The sequence below is a fragment of the Haliaeetus leucocephalus genome, unplaced genomic scaffold, assembly GCF_000737465.1.
Source record: "Haliaeetus leucocephalus isolate CR32 unplaced genomic scaffold, Haliaeetus_leucocephalus-4.0 Scaffold147, whole genome shotgun sequence".
In the NCBI taxonomy this organism is placed as follows: domain Eukaryota; kingdom Metazoa; phylum Chordata; class Aves; order Accipitriformes; family Accipitridae; genus Haliaeetus; species Haliaeetus leucocephalus.
In genome coordinates this window covers 1063449-1088390 of record NW_010972583.1, presented here as the reverse complement: position 1 = coordinate 1088390, position 24942 = coordinate 1063449, and the positions used below count along the sequence as shown (strand labels likewise).

At 44.2% G+C, this 24942-nt stretch overlaps 1 protein-coding gene across 1 annotated transcript in view; it reads right to left on the bottom strand.

Annotated features, from left to right (window-relative positions):
* NEGR1 (neuronal growth regulator 1) overlaps positions 1 to 24942 on the bottom strand; it is a 292805-nt gene that overhangs the window by 86691 nt on the left and 181172 nt on the right. Inside the window, exons 3-4 of the mRNA XM_010561496.1 lie at positions 19557 to 19682; positions 2276 to 2407 (exon numbers count right to left, since the gene is read on the bottom strand). Of these exons, the coding sequence (XP_010559798.1) occupies positions 2276 to 2407; positions 19557 to 19682 (258 nt within the window). The remainder of the gene's footprint in view (positions 1 to 2275; positions 2408 to 19556; positions 19683 to 24942) is intronic.

The window sequence follows — 24942 nt, the reverse complement described above, 5'->3', positions numbered from 1 at the left end:
CATCACCCAGCTCCGGCAGGACCCTCTCCCGAACACAACAAGCCATTTTTCTGCCTGGTCAGAACAGATGAGCATCAGCAGCAGCGAGCAGATGTTCAGAGCACTTTTGCATTTCGCTTAACTGGCTAGGGGACAACATACAAATCCAAACAGAAGTGTATTAGCAATTAGCTGACTACAACAAATCATTCACATATACAAACTGTTTCATGCTGCAGCGAGATCCTAGTTTTACACTGCTTCAATTTTATTTTTGTCCCCTCCATTTTCTTCTTTAGTTATAAGAAACAAACAAAAAAAGAAACACTCTGCTTGTCCCCAGTGCAGACTTCAAAGTTTGCCTGAACGTGGCATAACGCTATGGCCAAGGACACATCCAGCTTAGCTGTCCCCAAATCGGGACAAAGATCAGCTTGGACACTTTATTCAAGTATTTACCAAGCTTGTTGGTTGCTTTAGCAGGCTGTAACATGTTTCTTACTGCAGATAGAAGTACCCTTACACTGCGTGCTGCAGTCAAACCTGAGCACCCCTTGCTTGCAGTCCACACCAAACAGGAGTGTGACCCTCTGAGCCTGCACATCCCTCGACACAGACACACTATTTCTCCCATTACCCACTTCGTTGTCCTTCTCTGGACACGCTCCAGCACCTCCATGTCTTTCTTGCAGTGAGGGGCCCAAAACTGAACACAGTACTCGAGGTGCAACCTCACCAGTGCTGCGTAGAGGGGGACGATCCCTGCCCTAGTCCCGCTGGCCACACTATTTCTGATACAAGCCAGGATGTTTGTTCCTTAAGACACCATCCACTGTGTTTTTTCCTCCTACAGAGTCTATAATTTTTAGAGCACTGCCTGCTTTCAGAAATTCAGCAAAGCTGCTGTAGGGGGAAACATGTCAATTGAGGGCAAAAAAGGAGCAAGAACAGTGATGCGCTCTGCACGAGCCTCCTCGAGCTGCTCTGCAGTTGAAGTCTGTCCTTGTGACTTGTAAAGCAGGGACTGATGGCCACAGCACATTATACCAGAGCCTCATTGCAGAAGCCTCAGGACCTGCAGTCAGAGCCAACAGCCTGTGTGACCAAGCAGTACAGAAAACTGCCTGCGAGACCCAGCATATGATCCAGCTATTCTGTAAGCGTTAGCGCATTGACCCACCACGTCCCAGGACAGCACAAACCACAAGTACCCTGGTGCCATGTAAATGTGGCGACTCTGGTTATTTTGAATGTGGGAACGTCCCATAAATGCCCCGGTAGCACAGGTAGCCCCATCAGCAACCCACCTCCCCGCCTGCCGCGTCCGGCTCTGCAGCGACCAGGGGACAAGGGGCTTTGCTACCTACAGCATATCAACAGAGACAACATCTGTGGAGGGAGACACAAAGCTGAGATCTCAAAAAATTGTGGCCAATACAGATACCACAGCAATTTTCAAACCAGGAACAGTTACAAATTACAAGCTGGGTAATTGCACTTAAATTCATAGTTAAAATGAATCAGAGTAGTTATTCCCATTTTTTTGTTTGTTTGTTTTTTTTTAAAAAAGGTTGGCAGGAGAAAGAACACTGTTCTGAATGTTTCACATCATACCAAGTGCTAAACCAAATTCAGTTCCAAGTCAGAAACACCTCCTCAGTGTGAGGATCCCAGAAGGTCAGACCTGGTGGGCTGCAGGGACAGTAACAGGCTACCTTGGCAGTTCCACCCGGGATCACTACAGCAGAACTGGGCAGCCGCAAAGTCCATCTTGCCTTCACACTTGGGCAACTGCATGAAACTATTTGTTGCCTCTCCTGGGAGGACCTCAAATTGCCACAGAGATCAATTGCCATTTAATCTCCCAAATAACTTAAAAACAATTTCTCATCTCCTTATGTTATTGCACAGCCATAACAAATTAAATCAGAAACGCTTCTGTCCCACAACCACAGCAGTCCTTAGAAGTTACTCAGGTAATTACTCAGAAAATGACTCCAAAACCTGAGTCTCAACACCACAGCCCAGCGAGAGCACCTGCTACAAAGCTTGTGACAGCATGCCAGCACTGCTGTCCTGACAGACAAAAGGAGAATTTGAACCTTAATCTCATTTTACCTTCCTTTGGTGAGACTAACTCGTACATCAAATAACACAGGTCATTTTGATACTGTCATGCAATACCCAAACACACTACAATTTCACCACAAGCAGCAGTTCAGTGCATTAGACTTCTCTTCTCAGCCACATCCCTCTTCTCCATTGGATTTAGTGATTAAAAAACAACATGACTTACAGTTTACTGTGACTTTTACTTTTTTCACGTCTGGGACTGAGACATCGTTTTCTGCACTGCATTCATATTCCCCAGCCTGGTCTCTTGTAATTCCGTAGATGTCCAGGTACTGTCCGCTCTCAAAGGGTTTTGCTGAAATGAAATAATCAGAGAAAGAAGTCACTGGAAGCTGAGCACAAAACACCCAAAACCTCACCAACAAGTGAGCAGGAGGGTTTTGCTGGCTGCTGCAGATAATACACAGCCAAGGGGAGCCAGGCAGCTCTGCCAGCTTTTGCTACAAAACCCCAGCTCCAAGCTGGGCTGCAACACCCCCCAAACTCCTGGGTTGGCCAAGAGTCTTCTCCTGCCCCGCAGTCGGGCTCAGCAGCCTCCAGAGCCACAAGAAGCCATTTGCTAGCCCAGCTCCATACCTGATGGGCTTCACAGAATATACTGCATGGTCCCCAGTCAAAACCTTGCCTTAAGAGTCTCACCGTCCATTAGGGCTTATGGTTTGCACCTGGGAGGAGACCCCTCCCTGGCAGCAATCAAAGCCAGCTACCAGGGCGAGCCAAAGGGAGAAGGAGCTCAGCCGACCCAGCCCTGCTGCCCTTCCCATCACAGGGGCCCTCACTTTCCAGGGACCCTTCACCCTTGCAGCTGCGCCAGCTGGACGTGGAGGGTGGTAAACCTCATCAGCTGGGGTTCCCTGCACCCCCAGGGCTGCCAAAGCCAGACCTGTCCCGGGGGAACCACCTCTCATGGGTGCCCAACGGGTCACCCCGCATCCCTCTGCCGGGGAAAAAGCCCTTTTGGGCTTGCTTGCCACACCGCTCGGTGCTTTCATCTTGTGCCCTAATAAACATTCCATCATATTAATTAATAATTAAATAATAGCTCTCCTCTCCCAGAGGACCAGAACCCAAGAAATGAGGTCCTCGGTGTTTGCCCTGTTACACAGAAATAAGGACAGCCAGTGTGAGCGCTACTGAAAATAGGTAGAGGTCTATCTGACGTAAAACAAAATGAAGGTTAAACTGAAATATTTGTGTATGTAACTCCTTAGTGCATTGTAACTGAGAACATTAATTGTTTTAGAGAGCAAGAACAATTATATGATTTGAGAGCTAGTTTATCTCCACTTGACATGGAGTCATAGCATACACAGAAATTTGTGTAGTTTTCTAAATCCCAGCACCTCCCAGCTTTTCCCTACTGTGGTTCCTGCCCTGCTATGAGCCCTCTGATGTCCTTTGGATGAAAACTGCTACCTGGGTCGAAGTTCGTCTTTCTGTGTCTTTTGAGCAGTGCACTCTAGGTGGGGAGAAAATTAATTCTTTTAGATTCCTCACAAGGCATTTGCCACATAATAAACCAAAAAATGTTAAATGTAACTTTTATCTTAAAACAATATATCATAGCAGTCATGACTACAGACGCTGGAAATTATAGGCCTAAAGGTTAAAAAGATTTGCTGAAAGTGTTTTCCCAGACAGACAAGCTTTTAATTGACTGTTAATAACTTTGCAACTTATGGAGCAATGACAGAAATCTGAACTAGGTAGTGAGAACTAAGTAGAAGTATTATGTTCATGTCCATCACAGCAGTGAATTTCATTTGCTTGTCTGTTCACGGATTAATCTTTTAAAGTGTGCAAGGTTCAAAACATCAATTATAACAGTGCATCGCTTAGCAAGATAGCACTCATTAATAAGCACAATATACCATGCCTGTCACGCAAAAGAGCCCAAGTAAGCACTGGTTATGTAAAGTAGAAAGATAAGACTGAAATTGGAAAATTATTGTGAATTGAAGTGAACATTCATAAAATGCAATGAAATAATTTATGGATATCAGAAATTGCATGAGAATGAATTTTTTTCTCTTCCATGTTGTTCATAGGAATAAATTACAAAAAAACCCTTCCACAAACAAACCAGCTCTGTTACTGTTCACATGGTGGCACTTGTCCTGCTCGCTTTGGCCAGGCTCAATCAATTTCTAGGAAAATTTTATTTACTATTGGTTTGAACAGCAGCGAAGGAAGCAAAGCCCCTGCCTGCACAGGGGCATCTGCCTGGGCAGAGGAGAGACCTTCCAACAGGATTTCTGCTTTGTTTCTAATACCAAGAAAATGATATAAAATGCAAAATTTTCCTGTGTGTCAGGTTAAAAATTACTTTTAAATTATGAGATTGTAATGCTCTCCAATGTCAGTACTTCCCTGGATATATGGTATGTACACAATACTGTATACTGAATTCTGGGAATTATTTATGATGTATCCTATGCCAATTCCCAACATAAATTTAGGAAAAAAGAAGAAAAACATATTACCTCCAAGTACCTGGAATTTCATAAGAAGAATTATTTGTGTTTTGGAGTTAAGCTAAAACCAAACATTCTCTGCTTTAAACTTTCAATACAAACGTAACACCAGGGGATAACCTAGTTTCTTGCCGCCCAGCTTTTGCTTTCTTAACAATTCCTGGATTGTAGCTGTGCTTCTGGCAATGCTTTTGCCACCTGAATGGGATAAGGTTCAGCCTCAGCCGGGGTCAATACAGCCGCCACCCCGCACTGGCAGAAGTGACAGGTTTACGTATTCGGCACAATTCCGCTACGGCATGAGCAACGTCAGTTCTCAGGTCTGGCAAGCAGTCACCCGTCCGGCTGCAAAATACCAACAGGAGCGATGTCTGCCGGGAAAGTGAACGCGCATTCAGGTGCTGACACCAGCCAGGACAGAGAGGGCAGCAGCACAACAGATTGCTACCGCTCAAATGCATCAGTGCTGCTGGGGGGAAACCTGGTGGGAGTTCCCACAACAAATCCCCCCCAAACAGGGACCTTATGCTGAGCTATTAACCTAATTTATGCTGCAAACTATGCATGCATTTTTATAGTGCTGTAAACCCCATGTATTTTATGCAACTCACATACACATTTGGAAATATTACAATTAAGTCATTTTTAAACCCTCATGTCCCCAGAAATTTTGCATCTGGCTCACATAAGAAAGCTTTTAGTAAATATTAGAGATAAATATTTTTCTTAGGGAATACAGAGATACCACACTTCATCTTTCCTATTTGTCTGCACAGTATTTCATCTTCTTCGGCTTGTTTTTTGTTCTAGAGATGTCCCATGGCTCTGTGGGAGAACTTAAATAGTGTTACGTGAAAGATACATGCGTAAGTATATGTAAGTGTATTTATGTTACATTGCATGCACATCCAGCTCAAAAAAGGACATTCATAAGCAGCAGGGAGAATAAATTGTGTATGAAGACACTGCTGAATGAAGACGAGTTTCAGGAGACAGCTCAGTTTTCTCACTGTTTTTTTCTGTGGTGTCTTACAGCCAGGGGTAACAGCACCTTGCTCTGCCCTTCTGCAGACCATGTGCATTTTGCGGGCCTTTCAAGATATCAGGAACATGCCTGGCTGTCTTTTCTGGCTGTAGAGCCAAAAGACTTAGCAGACTTGGTATGTGAGAAAAAGAAATCTGGAAAGTTCATTAGCACCAGTCCATCAACCTGAGGTTGTGTCAGCTAAGATCTTTGATCAAAGATGGGAAAAAACTGTAAGCTGAAGTAAAAGAAACATAAACATGAGAGTGCCTCAAGTCCAAGGCCATTCCTGATGGGTATTTCAGAAGATCTCTTAACTAGACTTACTGATACACGGTACTGACATGATATGTCAGTAATCTGCTCTGGATATATCTTAGGTTATAGGACCAGGTTCTCTAGCCAGGAAGGGAAACACCTGTGAAACTAAGCTTGAATGCCTGTTTCCTGCTACTGCCATGTGATATGATGCCTGATAAATCATCACACTTGTTATTCCTCAGGAGAGTACACAGTTAAAACTGTGGTTTCTTACCACACATATGGTACCTGGCATCAGGTGTAGCACACGTACGCATTGCCATATGGACCAGTTCTCAAAGGCTTGGACAGATGAGTTTTGCAAGGGTAGCATTTTCCTCCCCTGGTGTTAAACATAAGCCAGTAAGAAGAAAAATCTGGTGCAAATCCAGGGTAGCTCTGAAAAACTCTGAGGACTTCATCTGAGCCGAGGGAGATTTTTTTTTTTCCCCTTATTCACTAGGCTATTAAATAACTACAATATAGCCCCAGTTTATGAACTGTAAAACCTGTTCAGTGCTCAGGACTGGCTTTTATGACCCAATCTTTGAGATACCTCATCCTCCAGCAGAGAGTGAAAACCCTCACAGGGCTGGGAGTGTGGAGAGCACACGGCTGAGCTGACGCCAGCCCTGGTTCGTCGCGGACTCAGGGCATTTCGATGGTGCCCAGGAGAGACCGTGCGGAGCCGAGCGAGCTGCCGCCCAGAAGAGAGGGGGTGCAGAGATCCCAGCTCATCCTCACTTATCCTGCCCCGACGATGAGAACTGGGCTCCGGATAAGAGAACAGAAGGCGGTCTCCAACGACGATGTCATCATGATGCCATCTGATTATCCACAGATGCTTTAAGTTATCCATAAGGTCCTTCTTGATCTCAGGGGCTGGGTGGAGGTACAGGATCAAGGGATCAAGGAGGCACCTTTCTTTCCGGCAGACGCGTTGCTGTGGGATGCTGAGAGCAATCTAAACAATTGGATTCACCCAGAAAAATGATCTGAAGCCATTTCTACTACTCATTATGAATTCTGGGTTTAAAGTTACACCAAGTGCTGTAATTGGATAGTCCTCTCAGAGGAACTGCAGGTAATCTGAACAGCTCGTCGTCTATTAGAATGGCCCTATCACATTAGGGACCGTTTAAACATTGATCACTGAAGGCCATTTAGCCTTAGAGAAGCCACGCTCCATGTTTGAAAAGAAAAATCAGATAAAACGTAAAGAAAAAAAATATCCAAAACTGACAGATAAATTGAGGGCCGGAGGAGATCTCCCAGCTGACGACACGAAACAAGAAAAGCAAGTAGAGCAATTCTGTAAGAAAGGCATGCTGATAAAAGAGATGTGAACATAGACTGACAAAGTTGAAAGTTTCAGAGGTGGAGACAAACAGGGGTACATCTGTATGTGAAATACATAGGTACAGAGACAAGTGTTTGGAGAGCTGGCTGTGTGCATGCTCATAGTGGGGGCAATGTAAATGTCAGCCAGTTATCAAGAGATGTTGCATGTAGAGGGTACAGGTTGGCCCTACAAAAGAAGCTGTCACAGTCAGTTTTCCTCATTCTCTGAAGTTACATCAGTTTCTGTCCCTGCGCAGAACTGCTGCCATGCTGCAGTATGTGTCTGAGATTCATGGAGTTATGATGTTTTGGAGCAAGTTTGAACTTTCTCTTTGCAGGCTTCATGCCAGGCAACACAGGGTCAGCGCATACTCCAGAATATGGACTGACTTTTCTGCCTTAGCAGCTGAGTATTAATATAAAGGAGAGCCAGCTCCATTTTAATACTTGAGGAGAAGATACGGTCCACCAGATGTTACTCTGGAAGTAAAAAAACCCACTTGAGATAGTGGGTTCATCTGCATGTTACATCTTCTGGATATTTAGTTTTATGCATATCAGACTGCACTCTGATTTTTGTGGATCTCTTCAAAACTCTGTGCTGCCTGCAGAAGGCAGGGGTGCAAGTGCAGTCTGCTGCAAATGCCAGTTTTTTTCACTGGAAGACCACAACCCATAGCAGGGAGATCATCTCTCTGCATCCTGACCTCCAAAGCGCCCTTCGGCAGGAGAGGGGTTTGCAAGGGATCCTCTTACACAGAGGCTGCTGCGTCTTCTGTGGCAAATAGCTAAATATGAACATTTTCAGTCTGAAAAAAGCCTAAAAAACCTTTCTCTGCAAAACAAAAATGAAAACCGTGTAGGGAAGAACAGGGCAACGATCTTATTAATAAGAAAGCTACACGATTAAATCTCACTTGTTCTTATTTATAATTCACGGCACTTAATGTGGAGATCTGGCTCTGGGGAAGAGGCGAATTATTCCCCATAAAGCCCCATGCCTGTGGCGGCTTTCGGAAGAGACGTGGTCCGTTGGTCAGCCGGCGGGTGCGGGAGCTGTGGGGCTGGGGAGCCGGAGGGATGGGGGGCAGGAGGGATGGGGGGCAGGAGGGGCCCGGGCAGTGCCAGCCAGGCATTTGCCCCGTGGTAGAGGACAGTGCTCACAGCTTGTCTGATGGCTGATGGCTTTACAACATCCCTTCCTCCTGCTGCTGTATCAAAATGATGCACTGAAAATGACAGCCTATTATTTATCTGCTGATTATCTATTTGGCTCAAATACATTTATTTGTTGATCCCTCCCATTTTATGACTCTTCTGCCTGCAGTTTGAAACTGGAGGCATTACTAGAGTTAAACAAATCATTAACGACTATTTTTTTCATATTTCTTCATATCCCCAAAAGCAGCACTATTTTTTTTGTAAAACGTGCATCTTAGAAGGAATTCTTAATACGTTTAAAATATGACTTATTCATAAAAATGCCCACAAGAAATGATTCTGGGAAATGAAACAGGAGGTACTGCAGGTCTGGTCAGGATGAATGTGGCATCTGCTGTTCGCTCGCTGCCACCTCCCTGGAGCGTCTGCCTTCAGCAGCCTGCCCAGCCGGGTTTCTGCCTGCAGCCCTCCCGGAGGGGACGTCCCCAGAGGCTGAAAGACCCTTGTCACAAAGTGCTCCAGCCACCGCCTCGGTACCAACACCCACCACTACAGTGGGGCAAGAGAGAAATAACAGTAGCAAAGTAATAAAGAATAATTAAAAAAAAGTATTCCAAAAGTAAAATAGAAAAAAAGGATCATCTCACTGGATTTTTGAGGTCATCTGTTACTTTTCTCTAAAAATTTATGCAAGCCCCAAAACTGGCACACTGTCTTCAAAAGACCAGTATCTCCCAAAATAGCCATGAGGGACACTATACCAAAGGAAGGGGAAAGAGGGTGATATCTACAGTTCCTTGGTTTGGTTTTGAACATTAAAGATTTTGTTTCACTGAAATATCTTCTATGATTCATAAATTGCTCGCTCGAAAGTGCAGTATTTCTCAAATAAAAATGAACTAATAACTGAGGGAATAAACTAAGCATGTATTAAAATTCTAATTTTCATAGCATTTTATGAGTTATTAATGAGTTCATCTACTTTTACTGAAAAGCAAGAAATACTTTCCATTTGTTATAAAATCGTCAAAAAAGTCACACTTATTTCTGTGCAGTGCTTTTGTACGGTTTTAGTTTGAAACTCTGTATTTCGCTAAGATTGTAATCTTACTCTCATTTCTCAGTTCCTTCACAAAGACCCAATTATTTGGCCATCTTAGTTTGAATATTTTTCTCCTGACAACTGTATTTTAACAAGAATTTTTTTTTTCAGCTTGTTTAAAGATTTTAAGAAGACATAAGGATTTCTAGGAGTACCTATAATTGCTCCTGAAGGGATGCTCAAACTTCTGGAATGGTCCTGGTAAAAATGATATTTTTCTGAGAAGTCTTCCTCAGAAACCTCCTGACCACAGACAGTGTAATGTCACTTGACCCCAGAGCAATGGATCGTGATACTGAATGTCACTTAATTGGGTCCTAATACTAAATGTCCCAAGAATGGTACTAACAAGTATTGTTAAAAAAAAAAAGAAAAAAAAGGCAAAGGTCCCATAATCTGAAACCAAAAGGCACCGTCTTTTGTATGGGAGAGGTGTGATTTTGGAAGTTCCTTATTTTTTGTTTATTCAAAGGCAAAGAAAAGAATCACAACCAGCCGTTTATATTGGGTACTAGCGGTTGCACTGCTGTCTTCAAATGTTAATTAATCCCCTCATTTACTCTGGGTAGAGCTCCACACCATTTCCCCTTGAGTTCTTGGGAAGCTGCCAGCGGTGTGTTTGATATCAGGGAACCATTGATTTAATGACATGCGATGCCCTTACCAACTGAAAAACTTCCCTTCAGGATCATGAGCCAGGCCATTAAATTCATATAAAATATTAATCGCAAAACTTCAGGTCCCCAAACAGTTGTAGCGTGGACCAATCCATCTATGCAATCACGATGTGCCCATCGGTGTGGTATTTAGCTGTCCCATGCACATAGTTTTTCTCACGATGGAAGACCCCGAGCCCCCCACGAGCCATCCCGTGTGCTTTGGGTGTTTTCCAGGGAGGCCTTGCTCATCCAAGGATGAGCACAGGAGCAGCTCCCTGAAGCACGTCTGCAGCTGAGGGTAAGAGGCAGCAGCGCAAGCTGTTGCATTTAGGGCGTACAACCACCCCACCGGCTTTGTACGCCAAGAGGGGTGCGTTGCAGTAGCTCACCCTCTGCTGCACGGACAGCACGAATTTCTGCAACTGAACTAACTGCTCAGGCGCCCAGCCCTGGCGGGTGGGAGCAGCAGCCCAAAGCCTGGGGCTCTGCCTTCGGTGCAAACAGCGAAACGTGTCAACCCACTGGGCTGGAAGGTTTACTGACTCCTGGGGGTCCCAGCCAGAGCTGATGGCTGGGAGAAGCAGGCATCTCCGTTCAGTAAAAAACCGCAAAGCAGTGGGCTTGTGTGAAGTACTGCAACACGGAGCTGTAAACCTAGCGCTGAGAGCTGAGCCGCTTCCTCAAATGGCACAGAACTAGGAGTTTATGTCGGGGCAGAAAAAGAAGGGGTGTTCTCCATAAACCCAGCCTAGGAGCGGGACACAAAAGCTTTGTAAAGCCCCAAGGCATCTGAGCCCTAAATTAACGTTATCTTTGTCAGCGTAACATGCTGGCATTGAAGGCATTGCTTCTGGAACCAGCCGGTGCCAACACGCACAACGCACGGCCAAGAGGCAATTTGCAGGTTTCTCTGGTGGCTCAGGACAGCTGAGAGCACATCCCTGTCCGTCCTTCCTCCCAAAACCAGGACAGACAATGTTAGCAGATGCCAGGGGCTAAGTGGAGTGGCAGAGGAGCAGACAGGTATGGGCGGGACTCTCCTGCTTATCTTCTCTCCTCTGCCGCACAAGCAAAACCTCCCTGATCGCAGTCAGTCTCAGCCCGTCACCGCTGATTGTTCCTGCCTTGGTCTATCTCTGAAGGTTTCCTGGCTCATCTCCAAACACTTCCAGCTTGGTTGCAAGAAACAGATGTTTTGGCTCAGTCCGGTAATGCTTCACTTGACCGAGGAGCACGGCGCTAGCACCGTAATGAAGCTATTGCCTGCAAGATGAGTAATGATGGCATAAGGGAGGCATATCACTGTCACTGCTGATCAGGTTAAATCACTGAATTATTTTACATTCTGCTTCTTAGACACCTAAAGGGAACTAGCTTCGCTTTTGGTCTAATGCAGCAATAAATCTACCTCCATTTAGGAAAGGTGGCTGCACGTCACTGCCGCTCAGGACGCCGCAGCTCGAGTGGGGCAGGATCTCTGTGAGCACATCACCGGCTCCGGCCTCAAAGGTTCGTCTCCTGCAGGATGTCACCTTGACAAAGCGATAGCTCCGTACGAGAAAACCCTCCGTCACCTTTAGAGCTCTTACAGAAGAGTGACTCCGGGCATTGCAAACCCAAATCCATGAACCAGGAAACAGTAATCACTGATTTTAAGCTATCTGGGACAAAGCAGCCCAAGTGAAAGAGGTCTTTTCGGATAGCAGTATTGCCAGGCTGTTTGAAGTACCTGCTAGTTGGACTTTGAATTACGAAGTTGGGAAAATGTACTTCAATGGCAAGATCCTTCACAAAACTTGATTAGTGCTGGGCGTAACTTCGCTGTGCAGAGGCAGCAGCTAAGCGGAGGGTGGATGAGAGCGGCTTCTCCTAGATCAAAAATTTCATAATGCACAACTGCAGATATACTAGAGGGAAACAGTGGTGTGAAATAACCCTCACCAGCAATGATATCTGTTAGATTTTTAGCATCTAGTAGGATAAAAGCACAAGCCAGAGACTTTTGTTTCTAAAACTTTCAGTTTTAAAACCATTTTCAAAGCAAGAGATGGGGCATTTTAAAAGATGAGCTCACACTTTGTAGACACACAAAGCCCTGGAAATCTGATAATAATTCATGTCAGTTAAGTATTTTCAGCCTGAAAATACAGGTTCAGAGTACTTGACTTCAACAAAATACTTATTTCTGTCACGTGTGGATAACATCTGAAAAACCGTGGTTCTCTAGCAGAAGTGCAAGTGGAACAAAATATTTGACATTATCTGTGCTCATATCAAGCTTTGTTTGCTTCTTAGGATTTAACCAGAAGTTTTAAAAAAGCCTCTTTGCTCCTCCCTGCCCCCAGGATCAGCTTTCTCTAGCAGTCTGCTTCAGGAAGGGTCTTGCAGGAATCACACCCTGCCTGTTCAGGGACTAGCACTGCCTTTTGTCCTGTAATTGAATTGAATCGGCTCTTAGACTCCTTCTTCCCAGACAGCCCTCATTGGAGTGCTCTGAAGATGTATTACACTAATATATCGTCAGAACGACATTGCTATCATGATACATTAATGCAATATATCTTCACAGCTTTAGGGCTGTCCAGAAACAATAGGACAGGCGTTAGATTCAGTTCAGTCATATCACACTCATGCACACGTGCCCCAGCAGCAAACGAAATGTGTTAGAGGAGGAGAGGAGTCATCACGTGAGTATGTTCAAATCTGAATTCATGCTAATTTCTGGGTAAGTGTAGCTTTCCTCAGTGTTAGTGAAAAATCTGTTATTTTGCATGTGTTAAACAGTTCTTACAGGGCTTTCCTGGGGGTTGTTGGGTTATTTTGGAAGTGTTTCAGTGTTACCATTCTCTGGAAACAGGACTGAATGAACAATGAGAGTGTCCTGGTGCTAGGTATTTGCCTTTCACTCAACATGGGAAAATCTGCTTTCATCCAGCTAAATTCATCATTTCTGAAAATCTGCCCTCCCAAATGCATGCATATACATACACCCAGTTTATCCTCATGTTTTAGGAAAATAACTAGAAACTAGACTGGAAGCATGGGGATAAAACTGTGAGAAAAGGGTGAGAAAGCAGGGAAGAACTGCGAAACACAAAACCAGAAGTCACCGGGGATGATGCTGAGGATCCAGCCTGAGCTGTTACAAAGGCAGAGGGGGACTGTTCAATATGAACAACCAGAGAAGCCGGGATGGTATGATCAGGAAACACTGCCACACACTACACAAAACTACAAATAAACCAGGAGATTCCTATGTCTCAGTCTTATTTTTTTTCTTCTTTTTTTTGCCTCCAGCCAGTGACTGTGAAACCCGCTATCAAAACGTACATCAACACATGTGTCTCCTTGTTGAGCCAGTGATGCTCAGTCTCGACGCTAGCAGGTAATACAGCATGATAGGGGTGGATGTGGAGACTGAAACAGCGCTGAGGACCTCATGTGCACCGTGGGGGGGTCTGGGGTGGTTTCGCTTCAGAGCAGATCTGTCCTGGCTGTGTGGGCTGAACTCCTGCTCGTGGCAAGACCACGCGAGGTTCACTCCAGGAGAGCATCCACCAGGTTTCCTTCATTTGAGGGGATGGAGTCTGGGCACTTTGGGCACGTCCGTATCAGTGTTTCAGTTTGGACCAGCAGTGCACTTTAGAGGTGAACCTCTTGGTTGCCCTCACTTCTTGCACCACGCTGGGTGCTGCAGAGCACACGCGCGGAGCCCAGCCTTGTGTGAGTCCGCTGGGTAACAACACAACGCCAACACAACCGACTAGAGTGACAATATTTGTTTGAAACATATGAACCTTCATCTAACAACACTTGTGGTAAATATTATGACTGCAAAGTCAAGCACTCTGAACAAAGCTGAAGGTGAGGCTACTCTTGCACTATTTTTATGTCCCTCTCTCTCTATACATTTGATACAGACCCATCCTGGTCACTGTTGTCTAAATGCAGCTGTGCTTCGCTTGAAGCACTTTGTTTCCCCCAGCATCCACCCAGATATTTAGCTAGTTTGGGAAAACACCGCCGTACATGTCTGACCGATCGCCCCATCTGCTCTGCTACCTCTCCCTGTGTCCTTCCCACGAGAGAAAGCAGCCGCGACGATGCCTCCGTGCATGTGCTGTAACAGCAACTGCCAAAACAACCTGCTGGGATGTGGAGAGATACCCCACTTCTCTCCACTTGCTTAATTCAAATATAGGCAAATGAAATACCTCTATATCCTGAACATTAGACTACAGCGTGAATTTTCAAGAAGTGTCATTTTGTTTTAAGGGAGTTAGGCAGAAAAAGTTTTGGGTTTTTCCGTAAGACTTTTTGAAACTATGGAATTTAACCTATTTTGCATTTCGATAAGCCCAGGAAATGTCAGGCTTTCCTGGGAAGCCTGTCCTAAGCAGCAAAGCGCTCAGGCGGTGCACGCTTCTGCTGCTGGCCCCTGCTCGGCTCAGCGGTCTGAGCGTGGCTGCTCCGCCGGACATCACCCGAGCATCCCGGGTCGTCGGTTCCTCCGAGGCTGGGAAAACGCCTGGGGAAAGTTTTGCAAAACCAAACTGGAAAAGAGTTTTGACACAGAGCACCCGAATTTTGCAAGAGCACCCGAATTTTGCAAGGCAGTTAATGTTTTATCCGAAGATTTCTGAATGGCTTTTGTTGTTACTGCTCCTGGCAACACTGGCAGAGCTCGCTTTTCAGAAGCGGCAACGCAACACACACACACACAAACAGTGCAGATGAGTGTTAAAAGCTGGAGTTACGTTTCAGGCAGACCTTAATTCTTTAAAATTCTGGTTTCATTCTTAAACTATTGATGCTGCACTTTGCTCTTAAATGTCAGAACAAAATAAGTAATACCTGCAATTTATTCAGATGACATTTCAACAATACGAGATTTTCAGATTACAAACTACAGCCCCATGTTTCTTACGGTGTTACGCTGAATGTGTAGCTTTTGTGGATTTACATAATGGCTTTGTATAATGAATATTTATATAATGAAAGCATTTACATAATGACTGCAAGTTAAACATGCACAATAAAGATTCCAGGCCAATAATTTATGTACTAAGTTAAAAATCACCTCTAAATACATTTTATTTTTATTCCTACGAAAGGTTCATTTTATCTGTTGTTCAAAAAAATTGAATCCGACCTCATCCAAGTAAAGGCTGCATTGATGCAAATCATGATAATATTTTGGAATTAGTCTACATTGAATCATTTGTATTCAGAGATTTCAGTTTCTTATCTTTTAGTAGCAGCTTTGACAAACAACTTCAGAATATTCTAAATATGATTCATTAATATAATTTAGTGTTGTATTCTAGATGTGATGCTTGCATGTAAGCCTCATTAGTGCCACTGGGAATTACAGGAGAAAACTGGTAGAAATTATAAAGTGCAGATGAAGTTTATGTTTAGATAAAGGTAATTTGCTGCAGAGAGAATATAAGCCGTTACAGAAATCTGGAGTTTTCAACTCTCTTGCATTTTGTTTTCTAATAAATCCAGGCTTCTTGTTTGCTAGACTGATATTTAATTGGATTTGAGTGCCATTTATAACAGTCTGTACACCAGAACATATACCTGAGCACAGGAGTGGTACTGTGTTACTGAAATGGAAAAATTCTTCTTTATGTGGTAGACTAGCGGACAGAATATGTTCTGTAAATTATATGTCTGCTTCCAAACCATTTTAGAAGATTTCTGAGAAAAAGTTATTTGGATCTTGTGTTCTCCCACTCCGGACAGAGTTCTGTCCGTAAATCAACCAGGGGACACCCAAGGCACGTCCCAGTGCTCTGCAACGGCTGCATCAGCGCTCACCTCTTGGAAGAAATGGGTTTTGTAACGATGCAGCCCTGTAACGCAGCATTTGCAATGAGTTTGCCAGGCCTCAGCACTGAGGCTCGTCAGAGCGTCTCTGCCTGCACTTGTCCGCCCTGCCTGCAGCTTTGTCGTGCCTGCTTCGGCTGGGGCAGCGTTTCCTCCATCCGAGCAGGCATCCCTGCCTAATCTGTTTTACCTTTGCCTTTCTGTGGTACAGCCACGGTTTTATAGAGCCAGCGGTAGCGAGACGTGATTCTGTGCGTAATGAGGTTTTTATGACTGTGACACAACGATGCGATGCAGAGAAACACAAGCTGGTGTGGGAGCAGGGGCTTGAGAAGCGGGGACACAGGACACGGTGCAGAGGAGGGCAGGCACGGGGTGGAGAGAGGTGGGCAGGGACTGCCACGGCTATGAGCAGCTCACCCACGGTCCATTACAGAAATGCAGATTTGGAGCTGGACAAAGTGGTCTTTAGGGGTATCGGAGAACAAAGGAATGATATCAGGCATACGTAGAAGGCACCACATACAGTAAATTAGGATGAAACATGGAGCTGCAGAGCAATGAAGAAAGAGCAAAGGAGTAAAAGCATGCTAGCGAACACTTCAAAATGACCCCGAAAAGCTCCTAAATGGAGGAAGAAGAAACCACCAACATGAACATCACATTCCTCCCCCTGAAGGATCCTGGGTGCTGACAACTCGCCAAAACAGCCCCCAGCAGAATGAAGCCACCAACCTTCAGCCCCCACAGGAGGGGGCTGAATCAGGAGAAGGGATAGAAACTAAGTCTGTCTCTAAAAACTTTAACTGCATCAGTATTTTTTCTGTTTTGGTAAGTCATAAATCACAGAATGGTTTGGGTTGGAAGGGACCTTCAAAGATCATCTAGTCCAGCCCCCCTGCCATGGGCAGGGAATATTAGATCTAGGCTAATAATGATCCCTGAATTAGAAGTTCAGATATACATATATAAACCAAGCCTTTATTGTCATTGTATCAGGTGTACCTCCTCCTTGCCCGTAAACAAGCTTGAGCAGTTCACGAGCAGCAGTGTAAGTGCCTCTGGAGGTGAAGTGGACCAGTCATGCCGTGAGAAGATGCTTCCAGTGCCACCCCAGACAGCAAGCCTGCGGTAGGTGCACATCCCGGTGGTTGTACAATGAATTATGCATGCAGGTACTGAGGGCCCCCCCCGGACTAGAGAGACATGGACATGCTGGAAGGAGCCCAGCGGAGGGCCATGGGGGTGATGAAGGGACCACAGTACCTGAACCGGAGAGCAGCTGAGGGAGGTGGGCTCTCAGCCTGGGAAGAGAGGGCTCCGGGGGTCCTACACCTGATGGGGATGTAAAGGAGATGCATCCAGCCTCTCCGCAGAGGTGCTGGTGACAGGACAAGAGGCAATGGGCTCTCGCTGAGACACAGGCAATTCCATTTAAACATGAAAAAAAAAGCTTTCTTGCTGTGAGGGTGACCAAACACTGGCAGAGGTTGCCCAGAGAGGCTGTGGCATGGCATCTCCATTCGTGGAGATATTCAAACCCAACTGCACATGTTCTGAACAGGAGTTGGACCAGCTGCTCTCCAGAGCCAGCCAGTCTGTGGTTCAATTCTGTGATTTTCCTTTTTTTTTTTAAAGTACCAAATTTGTTAATCCCATGTTTGAGTTTCATCTAACCTACTGCTTCCTGGTGAAAGAGTAAGGGATGGGGAAAAACCAATCCAACAAGCCACCCTTCCCCAGAGAAAATCCTAAAAGGAGAAGGTGTATGGGATTTGCAGGATTACCTGCCAGCTACTTGGTCAAGATGCTCCAGCAGAGAGGATGAAAGAGCAAGCACATGGTAAACGAACGATGCTGTCTCCTACGGGCACTATTCATATATGCTTTGGAGAGGGCTGAGAATGCAGAACAAAGCAGGTAGTGGGCAAGGGAAGGGAAACAAAGCAGAGGCTGTACCTGCCTGCCCTTAAATCCTCCGTGGTGGGAAAACATACCTGTCCACCTGCAGTCTGCTGTGCTAGGCGCTCGGCAAGAGCGCATCATCATTGCGCCATGAGCACTGTGATTGACTCTCCCTGTACCACAATATCTTTGAGTAGTCTTTTCCTCAAATTTCATTTTCAGTTCTCATTGTGGTAAATGTAATGCGTCTGTAGGTGAATGATCACATTTTTCCTCTCAGTCCTCATTCTCACTCCTTTGGTCAAGATACAAAATCAGTGGGTTCACTGAAAGTCCTTCCTTTTGATTATGTCCACTAATTTTGTCTGAATTCAAGATGAGGAGGATCTAATACCTCCTCAGACCCCTTCTCCAGCCTGAGTGCACTAATTCTCCTTTTCTGCTTTTTTCCTCTCCAGGAAAATTGTAACAGCTCCTTTCGGCAGACAATCTAATGCTTTAAGCTATTACTCTAAAGTATCACCACGGTTTCCAATAAAATTTTATTTGACATTTAGTTAAAATCCATTTTCTGCTACAACTGAATTTTTTTCCCTAGTCCCTTGATGGACACTTCAAGCAGAATTCATTGTCATTGTCTTAAAGGTCAAAAGTTTTTTTTGGGGGTTTTTTTTTTTTTCAGATCTTGCTTTGTAAAGCAAACTGTTACTCAGGATTATGAGACACTGCAGTAAGCTGTGACAGTCCATGAAACTGTTCTTCCCTGCAATTACATGGATTTTATAAAAGTTGTGTGAGCAAACAGAAAGACCTTCACTGCAAAATCAATCACCATTGTAGAGTCCCTACAAAAGAACCAGTGCAATACCAGTCTTGCTTCCAACAGGCAGCTGGAAGCAGGGAGTATCTCCTTTCAGAAACACAAAACCCACCAGGATTTGCAGAGCCAGTAGCTCTGGGACACGGAGCGGGGATCTCCCCACCTCCGAGTGAGACAGATCCTGCTTTGCTGGCAGGGAGCCAGCTTTGGTGGCTCTGCACCAAGTCAACCAGCGTACAGATGCCTGTAATGTTAGCTAAGAGTTTCCTTTAAATATATTATGAGGAATTAAAAGTATACACGGAAATATTAAATAGAAACTATGCTTTTAGAGGTAATTTTGTTTGCAATTTTTCACCCAGGTAATTTAATTTGTTCAATAAAACCATTCTAATAAAGTATGCTGTATCATGGCATAATGGTTCAATGGTAGTTACATTAAATTAAATCTATTGCACAATGTGTTAACGTTTTTAACTTTCATGCCCACTTCTAGAGAGCCATGTGTGTTCTTGATTATTTCCTTGCTTTGGTTTTAATTGGAATTGTTTGATAAATGTCTGCAGCCTGTTAAAACAGGCTTAAAAATATACTCATGTTTAGGGTGCCTTTATTTCTACGTTCCTGTGTTACAGTAGTATTATTGTTTTCACTGATCTCAGCTGAAATCTGAAGAAGCTTTTATTTTCTAGAAGTCTAGTTAGGCACACGCTTTTTAAGGCATACAAAGGTGATGCTGTCACGCTTCTGAAAACTGAAAAAGCAAAGCCTGTTACTGGTGAGACGTTGCAGAAAGCTCCAGGTGACAGATAGTTGTACTTACCAGACGGAGAGATGTGTCTCCAAGAAATGGAAGGCTCTGGCTTCCCTGTGGCCAGGCACACCAGAGTAACATTGCTTCCTTCATTCACAACGATGTCACTCGAAATACGAAATATCTTCGGAGAAACTGGAATGAAACAAGGAGAAAGTTGTAATGGGAAGCTGCTGCATCAGTGCAATCCTGCCAGAGCACTGACACCTGAGGAGAGCTGGGATATCCATCTTGCCATTATTGATAAAAATACATTCAGCTGTTGAAATATAGCTATGCAAAAACCTTGTTTAGGCGTGACCACAGCTATTTCCATCAGGTTTGCAGAAGCTCAGCCGTGGATTGGAAATGCTATAAATAAGAAAGCAGCAATTTCCTCTATTTTGTGCAAAGCAGGTATTGTTATCGAGTTCCCAGTAAACTGCTACTGATGGATGCTCTTGTTTAAGATAAGGTTCAGCTTGCTTGTGACAGTTTGAAAAGAAGATGAAATTAAATTTTGCTTGTACTTTTAAAAATAATGATGCCTATTACATCTACTCCATGTGTACTTGGAGAGTCATATCTGTTCATGGAGAAGACTAAAATACCTTTATTTCTGTTGCTTTGTATTGCTTTTAGGCTTGCAGTAGCAACATGGCTAAGAAAAAATAAGCTAGATTTTTTTCTTTCATTTCATCAGCAGAATTCTTCACTAGACTACATTTACTGTACTATTTATACATCTGGGCATAACAGAACCAAGTTCCACATGGATGGAAAATGATGGAAAGCATTAAACGGCCCACCCTTAAGGGAATGCTTTACTTCTGGTAATGTTACACAGGGAGGAAAGGAACTCAGGGTCCCAGCAATGAAGGCAGGAATTCTGGATTTCAGAATGATTCTTTCTTTCTAAAGAAATATGTATTTCTTTACAGTCTTATTGTTACATTTGATACAGAAATCAAATCAATGCAGTAAGAAGGCATACCCTAAATGATGTTTCTGAAAAGCACTATTCTCTATATGATAAATAACAAATTTTGTACAAATATCTGTAAAAGATACAGATCTTGCATGTGGGTGTTTCAGAACCTTCTGTAATGACTGCTTTAAAATCAAAGTGCTCTGCAAGGTAAATGGGTACCAATAAAATGAGGAAAAAAAAATGTTCATCATCTTCCCTTCTCCTAACCCAAGTCTGTCCCACCAGAGCTTTACTCTCCTGAATGCTGCAGTCTTGTCTTACTGGTTTGCTCCAATTTGTCACAGCCAAAATCCCCCCATCTAAGCCCATACATACACCTTTGCAACCGGGAATACATTGTTAGCATCCCTTCAACGTACATTGAAAGTACAGAGCTTTTTCATATGCACAGACTGGTTTTGTGTGCTTTGGGATCTCCACCTGCAGATGTTCTCCAGCCCTTTCCCCAGTCCAGTGACGGGAAGTATTTCAGTAGTAGAAATGAGTTGGGGTCAGGCAGACTTAAAAAAGCTGGAAATTCTCAGTGCTTGCTTGCGGCTATGCATTTGTAAGCAAAGAAAATTAAAAGTCTATGTAGAGGCTTTTTTTAATTAGCAGAGAAACTTTGTCTTTAGGGAAAACGAAGGTCTGGGGAAGGCTGAACCCTCCTCAATTCTTAAAGCAGTGAAGGTCAGTATTACCTGCCTTTGAAGTTCAAGCAGGTTTACACAATCACTTGAACAGAGATATACTTCTGAATTGGCCATAGTCTAACTCGCAAAGGTGACAATCCACTCTTCCCTACCTCACTTGATGACCTGAAAAAGCATGCAGTCATTACAGACAATTTTGGGGAGCTGAAACATACAGAAGAGTTAGTTCCACGTAAAGGGTTAATTTATTAATCAAATTTCTTCGCAAATCCCTGCAACGAACCCGTTACTCAACCTCCTCCTGCAGAAGTCTCTCCCATCCTAAAGGAGACTGTGAACAGCCGTCACCGACACACCGTCACCCCACGCCAGCTGTGCCGGGACGTGACCCTTCCTCGGGGTCCCCCGTGCCCTGATACAGGGCATTGTTAATACAGGTCTCCCCCACTCCCCTGTCTCAGGCCAAGTTAAATATCATTAATGTTTCAGCTCATCAATAGAGAAAACATTGAAAGGAATTCTTATTTATGTGTACAGAGTATGAAAAATAAAGCTACTTCCTAAAGGCAGCTGGTGAAGGATCATTCTAGCTGAAATGTAGAAATCCATCTGAGAGCAGGATATCATGAGTAATGGGGCATATGCAGTGCCTTTATTCAGTCCACAATATTTTAAAAATATCTTCCTAAATCTGAGCCACTTATTTCTTTATCCTTCAAGAATGAATGCACTTCCAGAAAGTCAAGTAAAGGAATCAAATAAATCAGTTCTTCTCACAAGTAAATGTATACAACTGACTGACGCAGTATCTGTTTGGAACTGTGGAAATATCTTCCAGATTAAGTAGATGTTACAGTGTAAGACTTCCCACAGCATTAAACTTCTTATTTGAGGTTCTGCACCTTTGAAGGTAGAAAAAGAGAGAGATTTGCTCATGTTCTACCATCACTGAAGCAGTACCATAGAGGGATTTTTCACACCTGACACCTAATGCTATTTATCCAGGTGATTTTTATTTGCCTTAACTTGTCACTAAGCATAAAGGAGGTGGCTGGAGCCTGCTGTGCTGCCACAATGGCACTGGGTGGCCAGTACAAACAAAAGCAAGCTAAAGGCTGTCTCCTGGGGCTCAGGCTGTGGCAGGGTCGGGATTAGGTTTAGTCCAGTCTCTTCCCTGCATCCATCACCACAAAATGGGTGGGTGAAATAGCTGCTCACTGTTCAGTATACTGATTTAACCAGTGTCACTGATAAAACCAGATTAGAAATACGATAACGTTAATTTCAGTGGGAACGAGGAGCTCTTGGCACGCTCTATTGCTGGTCCTGCTCAACTACTGTAGGTCCTGTGAGCCAAGTGGCATGAGGATCCAGCAGAAAAGCTGGCTCACACAAGCAATTATAATCAAATCGCCCAAAATACAAATTTCCAAAGAAAATACACTGATAGTCGTGCCACAGGCAAGAATCTAGAACTGAAGTAATAGGATTTAATTCCGTTCACACAGACGAGTAAGATTTCTTTTCCAAGACAAAGATCAACACGGTCTACTCTGCGGCTTAAAGCAAGCGTTGTCTTCATCCTCCTGTGCCTTTCCTCCTAAGGTTTTACTTGTTCTTTATCACTCACCTCCTTTTCAAGTGTTCTCTTCTCACAAAAAGCAGCGTATTTCCCTAATGCTCAGGCTCCCAGCCCTGGATTTCCTCTGGCACTCCAGCTCTTTCCCTCTCCTCCTGGTTTTAGGATAGCCACTGACTTTGGCTGTCAGTGTCACCTTCTTTGTTGTAGGTTTTGCCTACCGTGTTCAAACCCCAAATCTAAAGTATTTTGTCAAATATTTTAATTTTGATAAACCCCATATGTTCTAATGGCAAACAATTTGAAAATCTTTCCCTGGTGATTCTACATGTAAGCCATGATTATGGAGCACAGAGTTTGATATGAACAAAATTCAACTGTATTAACATATTTGTGGAATATGTGGCCAGAGGGGTCACTAGGATAATTTAGTCTGAGCTCAGATAGTCACAGGCTCTAGAAATTTTCCCAGAAGCCTGACTAAAGTATATGTTTTAGAAAGCTGTCTAGTCTTATCCTGGCAATTCCAGGTGATGCTCACACTGCCACATCTGGTAAGCACTTTCAGTGACTAAATACCCCCTCGCTGCCGGGAAATAGCATCTTAGTTCAAAATTGCATTCCACTAAATTCAGCTTCCAGAAATCAGATCTTATTATGTTTTTGTCTGCAAGACTGAACATCCCCCTTACTATCAAGTAGCTTTCCTATGACTAAGGACCTGTACAACATGATAAATCACCTCTTCATCTTTCTCTGCGGATGATCTGAGCACCACAAGCTTAATTTTTGTAAGGCTTCCTAGATAATATTTGTGCCTCTCTTTTGAGGAATACCTGAATCATCCCGAAATGTGAACAGTGGAACAGGGCATAACAGCCTAGCAAGAGCCTTACCAACACTGCGTATCGAGATAAACCCAGTACTTTATCTCAGCTTTATTTCCTCTTTCCCTCTGCAGTTATTATCACCTGGACCATTATTCCTATTATCCCCCCAGCTCCTGCCGTGGCCAGCTGTGGAGGGAGGGAGGGGGCAGGAGGCACTGCAGGGATGAGGATGGCTTGCTGCACGGGTCTCCTGCATGGGTAAAAATACCAGTTATGTACGCTACTACAACAGTGTAAATACCCAGAGGCTCCTCCTGGTCCCATTGCACGTCCACCTGTGAGCAGTACTACGGGAACCTCCTCTTAATTTCCTCTTCAAAATTGCGTATCTTGTAGGTAGAAACTGGTGTCCCGGCCGGAGGAGGGAGAGGGGCGGCGTCTCCGGGGCTGTGCCGCAGCAGGGACCTGCCTGCTCCGTCTAACAGCATCCCCTGTTCTACCTTGGGGCAGCTCTGCTCAGGCTTTCCCAAACCCAGCTTCCCCGCCGGTGGCTGACAAAGCCCTGCTGCTTCTCCTGGCTGGGTGGAGGAGCTGCTTTGTCTCACCAGATCCGCCATCCCTGAAGCCTGACTGGTTGATACTAATAGGAATTGAGTCTCTGGCTCCTACTTCTTCCTGGACTCCAGAATTATGTGTGCCATTATTTCGCAGGGGATTGACACTGAATCTATAGATCATTGCAGGGTCTCATTTCTCATTTTCAAGGACTGGAGTTGTATTCTTAGTTACATTTGTGTGCACATAAATGATGCAGCATAATAAAGCTTACTAGTGTAGTCGGAATGACTCTAGGGCTGCTTTTTTAGTTGCTGTTGCTTTTTTGAATGTGGGAAAGGATGCCTTATTTTCATCACAATTTAGAATTATCAGGTAAAAGGTCTGGGGCCTCAGCATAAGTGCACCCATCTTGCTTCTTAAAATGTGCACTGCCTTACTGTCTCCCCCTGTTGAAATATCCACTCAAAGTCTATGTAGTATCAAGATTACAACACATGTGGCTGGGCATACAGCTCTGTTTCTTCTGAAGGTTTGCCCAGATAAAGGTGATGACAAGTTATGAACTACAATTTTTCTAGTAACATTTATTAAATCATATGGTAGCCAACTCCCTTTTCAGATTAAAATGTTATCAATCAATCCCATTTTATATGCAGAATATAGCCAATCCCAATAGAACATACAAAAACCGAGAGAGGAATTGGATTGTAAGTTCAGAAGTGTTACGTCTGGGAGTTTGGCAAGAGAGATTTTACCACCAGAATCTAAGGAATCACCTGCTTCATCCCTCCCAGGTGTTGCAAGTATAGCTATTGTGCTCATGTTG